The 8,316-nt window shown below is 53.2% G+C and overlaps 1 protein-coding gene across 1 annotated transcript in view; it reads left to right on the forward strand.

Annotated features, from left to right (window-relative positions):
• Positions 1–3,745, forward strand: part of EHD4 (EH domain containing 4) — a gene marked incomplete at its 5' end in the record, with an annotated part of 75,019 nt that extends 71,274 nt beyond the window's left edge. Inside the window, one exon of the mRNA XM_006778064.2 lies at positions 2,808–3,745. Coding sequence (XP_006778127.2) covers positions 2,808–3,344 — 537 coding nt within the window. The remainder of the gene's footprint in view (positions 1–2,807) is intronic.
• Between the last annotated feature and the right edge of the window lie 4,571 nt (positions 3,746–8,316).

Genomic DNA, 8,316 nt, shown 5'->3' on the forward strand with positions numbered 1-8,316 from the left:
CACCCACTGAGAACTGCAGCCCTGCCAGTATTCCCTAGAGCAGCGGTCGCCAACCTTTCGGACCTCATGGACCACCAGTGGTCTGCGGACTACCAGTTGGCAACCACTGTCCTAGAGACCACAGTTTTGCTTCTCCATTGGAAACAGCCTAAACATCCAACTACATGGGACAAGGTGAATGACAGTGGCTCAGCTATACACTCAGTATTCTGTAGCTATTAAGGTTAAGGTTATAGGTCAGGCTGATTCCGGGGTTCAACCAGCCTGGCTGAGTATGGAAGCACTGCCCAGGACAAAGCAATTCTGCAGAGGCGGGAGGCGGATTCTTTTGTTGGTTGGTTGGTGAGTTGGTTGGTCTTGGAGTTTTGCTTTTATTTTTTGTTTTAGCTTCTGACATTAAAGGAAATGTCTGTCAAAACACTAGCTGAACACAGACTGAGAAACGGATCTCAGTGAATGCAGTCTGTGCAAAAAATAGTTTAGGAAAATTACACACAAAAAAGTTTGTATAAAATTAATATCATGGAACAATATAATACATTATTTCTTTAAAATACAGGTTATTTAACAGTGTGGTCTTATTTTAGTTAAAGAGTGTGTGTGTGTGTGTGTGTGTGTGCACAAAAATGGCTGGAAATGCATGTCCCAAAATATTAGCAGGTTATTGCTGGGTGATGGGATCATAAGTGATTTAAATTTTTTATTTTTGTTTTACAGTCCCCCCCCCACTCCCCATAATCCTATATAATAAAGAGCTAATATGCAAATAGTCACCATGCCCTCACACCGCCATAAGAGCTCAGACACTCAACACTGGGGAGAGAGGAATGGGGACCAGCCAGGCTGCAGCCTGGGAGAGGGAAAAGCCGCCTGCCCCACAGTTCTGGGCGCCTGCGGTCCAGGCAAAGCCACCTGCCCATGGTCCCCTGTGGCTGCAGCTGGCCCAGGTGAGCCAGCCCGGTCCTAGGTGCCTGCAGCTGGCCAGAGGGAGGGAAGCCGGGGTCCCAGGTACCTGCGACCGGCCGGAGGAGGGAATCCTGGGTCCTGGGTGCAGGGCGAGGCAGAGGTGGTTAGGGGTGATCAGGCAGGCAGAGGGGGTAGGGGCGATCCGGCAGGCAGGCAGGCGAGCGGTTAGGAGCCGATGGTCCCAGATTGCGAGAGGCAGTTGGACATCCCCCAAGGGGTCCCAGATTGGAGAGGGTGCAGGCCGGGCTGAGGGACCCTACCACCCCCATGCATGAATTTCATTCATTGGCCTCTAGTACTTATAATAAATGTATGATATTTGTGATAGCTCAAAGTTTTATTTTTTCTAATGACCTACTGCATTACTTCTGCCATGAACAGTCAGGTGTGAAGGTTTGTGAAACCTCCCTTCCTTGAGCCTCCCTGCCTCATCTCCCAGACATGGCGCACTAGCCCTCTAGAGTCGCCCCAACAGAACTGCTTCACAGAGAGGCCATATAAAAACTGCCATCCCTGGAATTTCCTGCCTTTACTTGACAAAACTGCTGTTGAAGACATTTTTCACTGGATCTTTGAGGCCCCTTATACAAGGCCCTGGGTAACCACCTCACCATTCAGGACAAGAGAAAGCTTGTAATGAACAGGTGGCTTCTCCCTTGGACAATGAGGGGATGTGATTTCTCCCCATCCCCACCCCGACTCAGCGGGGGGCAGCTGAGGGGCAGTCGCTTTTCTCTCCTCAGTTGTCTGATGTGTTCATTCCCGACCTCTCCCTCTCAATTACTTGGCTTTTCCCTTCTTTATGACTTCTATTTTGTGATAACATTTTCACTATAAGCTAGGTCAACCCTTTTTGCAATTAGACAGGAACAGAGATACTTAAATGTCCTTCCTCTGTTACAACACAGGCCCCTGAAGGTGTGGACTGGCTTTTCCTATTTATATCCCCAGGCCCTAAAACAGGGCCTGGCACATAACAAATGGCCAATAAATGTTGGATGGATGGATGGATGGATGGATGGATGGATAGATGGATGGATGAGTAACCAAAGAGCCAAGGTAGGAGGAGTGCTTCTGCACAACCACCCGGGCACCATGGTTGGCTCCTGTCTCGCCAGGCAATTATCGTGGTCCCTGGAGCCTGTGCTCCTGCCGCTCTGACTGCTGACGGCCAGTTCTCCTGGGAGGAGCTGAGACCTGCCTGACTTGATGAGCATATTGGCTGGATTTATACTCGCCCTTCCCATCCTACTCTGTTCCCTCTTACCAGTTTCAACTTTTACTTATTTGTACCCTAAACTACATTTTTAAAAGCTGACCCAAAAATAGTGTCCTTAACTAAGTCCCTCTCCACAGCGTCATGTCACAGCACAAGGAGCTCTAGTCAAGGCAGGAGGCACGGGCTCTTGTGTTGACTGCCAGGACGCCCCGTGTGCTCTCTGTAACACACGGCTATTGTGCTATCCTTGCTGGCTCCCAGCATTGTTGTGAAGATTCAGCCGAGGTATGTGGTAAGAGATGAAATGCTGAATCTGAGGGCTGAAAAGGCAGGGTGAGGGGAGGTCGTCAGCCCTGAGGGGTCGCTGGCAGTCATACCGCCGCAGCCAGCAGGGAGGAGCTCCTGTAGCGAAGCGTGGCATCCCATGCATCTTATTTCTTGTTCTAAAAGCCACTCCTGTGTCTGGCGAGTTTGGATGTGGGGACCCCACCAGAGAGCCCTGGAACAGGCCCGGGTACGGACTGTGTGCTTTAAGGGAGAACGCCCCTCCCGCAGCTCCCCTCTCCTCTTTGCTTCCGGTGGAGAGGGCATGTCACCAAGTCTGTGGTTTCTCCTTTTGCAGGAACAGCTTGAGAGCTACGACTTCACCAAATTCCACTCGCTGAAGCCCAAGCTGATCGAGGCCGTGGACAACATGCTGACCAGTAAGATCTCATCCCTGATGAGCCTCATCAGCCAGGAGGAGCTGAACACGCCCATGCAGCTCGTGCAGGGCGGCGCCTTCGATGGCACCTCGGAGGGCCCCTTCAACCAGGGCTACGGGGAGGGCGCCAAGGAGGGTGCCGACGAGGAGGAGTGGGTGGTGGCCAAAGACAAGCCCGTCTACGATGAGCTCTTCTACGCCCTGTCGCCCATCAATGGCAAGATATCAGGGGTCAACGCCAAGAAGGAGATGGTGACCTCCAAGCTGCCCAACAGCGTCCTGGGCAAGATCTGGAAGCTGGCCGACTGTGACTGCGACGGCATGCTGGACGAGGAGGAGTTCGCGCTGGCCAAGCACCTCATCAAGATCAAGCTGGACGGCTACGAGCTGCCCAACAGCCTGCCTCCCCACCTGGTGCCCCCCTCTCACAGGAAGTCCTTTCAGAAGGCCGACTGAGGGCGGGCCACCCGCAGGGCAGGCAGTGCGGGGTGGGGCTCCTGGGACTGGGGCCTGAGGTCCTCGCTGCCACTGACTCACTGAGTGACCCCGAGAAAGGCACTGCCCTCTCTGCCTCAGTTTCCCCATCTGTAGAATGGGGAGGGCAGACACTGGACACTAGATGAGGTCCTTTCACCTCTAAAATTCCCTGAGTTTTTATTAAAATACTGGGGGGAGATGGGTAAGGAGATTGTAACTGTGGAAAAGAAATGGAAATTGACCAAAGAGTACTCAGAATCCTGGAGAGACGTAAGTGTGGGGGTGGGCTTGCTGGAGCCCCAGGAGATTGGGGTGTGAGCTGGGGCTTCCCTGGACCACTCATCATCATAAACCTGTTTGCCCTGTGGGAGCAAAGATAATCTTGTTTGTTTCCTTATATATTTAGGGGGGAGGGGGAGAATAGGGCAGAGAGGGTTTCTGTTCTCTCTAAACTGTCTACCAAAGAGAAGGCGATGGTGCCCACAGTTTGAAAGCAGGGTGTAGTGCCTGCCTATGCCCATGCCTTCTGCAGCCCCGAGCAGAACAGGCAGCTGGCCGCAAACAGGGTTTGTCCCAGCATCACGCTCACTGGCCCTCCCAGCACCCACCCCCGGGCCTTCCCCGCCAAGTTGTATTTGGTTAGGAACTTGGAATTACTTAGGAATTAATTAATTCGTTTTATTAGCCCCAGCAAGATTTCAAGTCATGTTGGAGTCTGAAGATTAGCTTTTCTTACTGGTCTGTCCAATAATTTGTAGCAAAGTCTATTTATCATACTCACACTACAGTGAGGAAAGAGGTGGTTCTCCCCAGCTGTCACTTAGCCTTGTTACATGCCCCCGGGCTCCTTGCTCAACGGCAGGATTTAAATTCAGCAAATCGTGTCTCAGTGAGCACAGAGGCCGGGCCTGCGGACACGGGAATGAGAAGCTAGCCTGCACGGCTGTCAGGGATAAGAGATCGGTCTACTAGCCTTAGATACTATTTTTATTTTTTAAAGGCATTTTTATTATGTCTAGGTTTTTGGTTTTTCCTTATAGGATAAAAGCCTTTATACAGAAACAGGATGAAACCTTTCCTATAAAGCCTTTTCTTCAAAGAGCTGTGTGGCTTGTATCATGAATGCCCATCACGAGGCAGGATTTGGGCAGGCCCGCATCTAGTGGCTCCCTGAGGGTCTCTCTCAGGTCCCCCGTGTCAGTCCCTCTGGACCATGCACTTGGGCCCTGTGTCGGGTGGAGGCGTTAATGCTCGCCTCCACCCTCCCTGCCATGTGGGCGCTGGCTCGGCCCAGTGCCTTTCACCATGACTTGGGCAGTAAAGGGGAGAGACGCAAAATAATGACGGCGTGGCCGCATGGCAGGGGCCCTGCCAGCACCAGGCATGCGTGAAATCAGAGCAGCCCCACCCGAGCCTCCCAAAAGCCACATTGTGGTTTTTTCTGATGTTACCTGTGACATCAGGGTCAGAACTGCAGGCTTAAGAGAAATGTTTTACTTGAGAGAAGCATGCGTCCAGATGCCAGCCCGCACACTCCCTAGCTTGCTGTCTCAATAATTTTGTTTTAAGAGAAATAAATGCATAGCATGGTTTTTATTCTTACTGACTCCCTGAGCCCCACGAACTCGCTCTCCATCTTCGCTAAGAAGGGAAAAGCTGCTGTATTATGAGCAGAGTTCTGTGAATGCATGGGGACTGCCCACCTGGGTAGCACAGTGGCGTCCACCGAAGGGCAGCACCGAGAGAGGAAGAGAGAGAGTTCAATCGTCCACAGATTCAGAGATGCCAGGGTTAGCCAATTTTCCATCCAGAATTATCTTGCTGCTTTAACTCTACTGAATTGTCACATATAAAGATAAATATATACACATATATGTCACATAAATATGTATTTTTGAACTTGTCAATGTGTACATATGTAAATATGGCCAAAGGTTGCGTATGTAGAGACATGTAAGAAAAGTGTTTTAGGGAGCCAATGGACTGAGGTTTCTGGTTTCTGTGTGGACGGAAACGGATGGCATTGTGACCTCTACCCCATGCCCTCGGGGAGAGCATCGGACAGCTGAATCCTTTCCCTGCTGAGGAAAAAAAGGGGGAAATTGTGTGACCCTTTTTTCTTAATATCTTCTCTCCCACATGAAGTCATTGGAATTGACTGGAAAGAAAAACACTGGGAAACATTAGGGATGGCCCCCAAGTGAGAAACCATATCTTCCCAGGACTGGCACAAAGTTCCTTTAATTGTGTCCGAAACTTCCATTATCCCCAACCCCACGCAGCAGGGCAGGGGGACAGGAGGGCCTGTCCATCTCGATGGACCTTCTTGCCATCCCACGCCACCCCAGTTCTCAAAGTTCCCCTCCCCGGAGTGTTTACAGGTGGTTGGGAGGGTGGCAGTAGGTAAACTCTAGCTCTAAGAACTATCTTCGCGCTCCCCATGGTTCCACAAGAGAAAATCTGGTTGTACACAGCACGTGATACCACATAACAGACCTCTGCAGTCTGGCGTTTGGCGGGGAATGGAGACTTGAGCCTCCTCTTCCCAGTTGTGAGCCTGCTGCGAGGCCCTCCTGCACCATCTGCAAAGGACCCGCACTGAGACCTGCCCAGCTTCCCGGCTCTGTCCCACGTGCAGGCGGCCCCCTGCCTCAGCCTCCGGCTCCGGCCCAGCCTCTCCCCTTTCTCCCCGAGCACCTGGACGGCCCACGGCGGGTCCCTCCTCAGCGGGGAGGGCCGTTCAGTGAGTTGGCTTTTGCTTCCCCAGGGCTAGACTGGGCTCTGTTTGGAACAGTCATTGCGCAGCAGTAGTATCTTTGGACTTGGGCTTTGGTTGCTCCCACAAATGGAGGGCCTTGAAGAGCTGAATTCTTATTCTATTATCAGAGGACTGAGGGTCCAGGTGGGTTAGAGGGTGTGAGCAGCAAATGCCTCCTGCTCTCTCCCCAGCCCCTGCCCTCCTTACCAGCTCACAGGAGACGCCCTGGCAGAGCCTGGCCCCCTGCCCCAACCACAGTCCCTCCCAGTGTCTGCGGTCCTCAGGAGCCCCTCTCCGCCCCCCGGGGAACGTCTTGTACTGGAGTCCACCGCCCGGCGTCTTGCCGGACACCCAACACCTGGATAAGTCGCCTTGAGGATAAGGAGTGCATTTAACAAGAAGAACATTCTTGGGACAGATAAGCACTGAGTTTATTCAGGTAAACGGGCCTGATTTAAGAGTGTGTCAGGTTACCTGTCAATTAGCCAATGCAGTTAATACACAATGCTTCTGTTCGTTTTGTAACCTTGTTTAGAAGTCAAACAAAAGACACCGTCTACTGATCAATAAACTTCTGAAAAAATCACCACCTTTCCTCCGCTGGCTCTGGTTGTCCAGGGGCTGCCCGAAGCCGTCCGCAGGTCTGCGGTAAAGCGGGGATCCCTGCCATCTGTTCTGAAACCAGGCGGGGTGAGGGGGCGAGTGCCCCCTGTGACTCCCGACCTCCTGTGCCCTCTAGGGGGGGCTCCCCCAATGGGGCTTTAAAAGGAAAGCAGCTCAGCCACGGGGCCGGGGCCAGGTCTGGGCGCAGGCCCCCAGGGAAGCTGACCTCCAACTGAGACTGGAAGCCAAGACCAGAGGGGACCTGGGAGGTGGGCCCTTCCGAGGACGGATGGGCATCACTGAGCACCTCGAAGGAGCAGTCCTGCCACAAGGTCCACTCCCTGCACACAGGACGGGGCAGTGGTACCAGGTGGAGCCCTGGCTGCTTGGACTGCTCGCAGGTGTGGACCAGAGCAGACACCTGGGTCTCCCCACCGGCACCCACCTACCTTCTGGGGATCTAGACCTAGATCTCCTTTGCAGAGCACGTCCCACTCACTCCCCCACCCTCAGTCTGAGCCGTCAGGGTTGGCTGAGATCAGCCCCTCCCCACTCTGTCCGGGGTGGGTCCTGAGCCAAAGTATTTCATCCCCCTGCTCACAGAGATTGGTTCAGGACTGGATCGTTTCAGTGAGGACTCTGAGAGCCAGACCCCTCAGACTTCTGTTTCAGTTCTTAGCAGAAATGCTCTCTTCTCTGAATCCTGCCGTGTAAAAAAACACGCCTGTTAGTGCAGCAGTATAAATGGCCTTGAAATGGTGCACAGAGCTGCTGGGGTAGGGGAGGGAGGGTGGGCAGAGAGGACCCAGTCCTGTGGGGGCATCCTTTGAGCTGCTGGGTCAAACCTCACCTAAAGTCCTCCTCCCTCACGCTTCCCTTATGTGGGCCAATATATTCCCTTCACATTGTTTAAACCCATTTGACTTGAGATTCCACTTACTTTCGAGGTAAGTGATCCAAAACCACCAGGGACTCTCATTTCCGCCGGGGCGCGGTCAGTTGCTGCCAAAGAAGCCGCCCTGGGGTGCAGGGCTTTTCTGCAGCTGCGCTAAGTGGGGAGGAACGCGGTCCCCCAGCCGCACACACAGCCTCAGCTACAGCGACCGCTGCTGAGACCTGTGTGCAAGCATCGTGCAGCTCCCCGTGGTCGCATCACAGGGGGACGGTCTTACCTGGGCCAAGGTCTTACTAGGAGGGGGAACAAGCTGGGGGGGTGAAAGGGGGTACTTCCTAGAAGGAGCAGGTTTTAACTGGGGCAGATAGGATAGGGCCGTGGTCCGCAAACTGCGGCTCACGAGCCACATGCGGCTCTTTGGCCACTTGAGTGTGGCTCTTCCACAAAATACCGACTTCTGCACATGGGCCACGAAGTTTCAATCACACTACGTGGGCGCCCACACGTGGTATTTTGTGGAACAGCCACACTCAAGTGGCCAAAGAGCCGCATGTGGCTCGCGAGCCACAGTTTGCTGACCACTGCATCCGATAGGGGAATGGAGAGTAGAAGGGAATTTTAAGCTGAAGCGCAGATGTGGGCAGGAAAGCTGTTTCTGCCCAGGCAATGGGAGTCTTCCTGGGTGTGAGCAGAGC

Source organism: Myotis davidii, unplaced genomic scaffold, assembly GCF_000327345.1.
Source record: "Myotis davidii unplaced genomic scaffold, ASM32734v1 scaffold46, whole genome shotgun sequence".
In the NCBI taxonomy this organism is placed as follows: Eukaryota; Metazoa; Chordata; class Mammalia; order Chiroptera; family Vespertilionidae; genus Myotis; species Myotis davidii.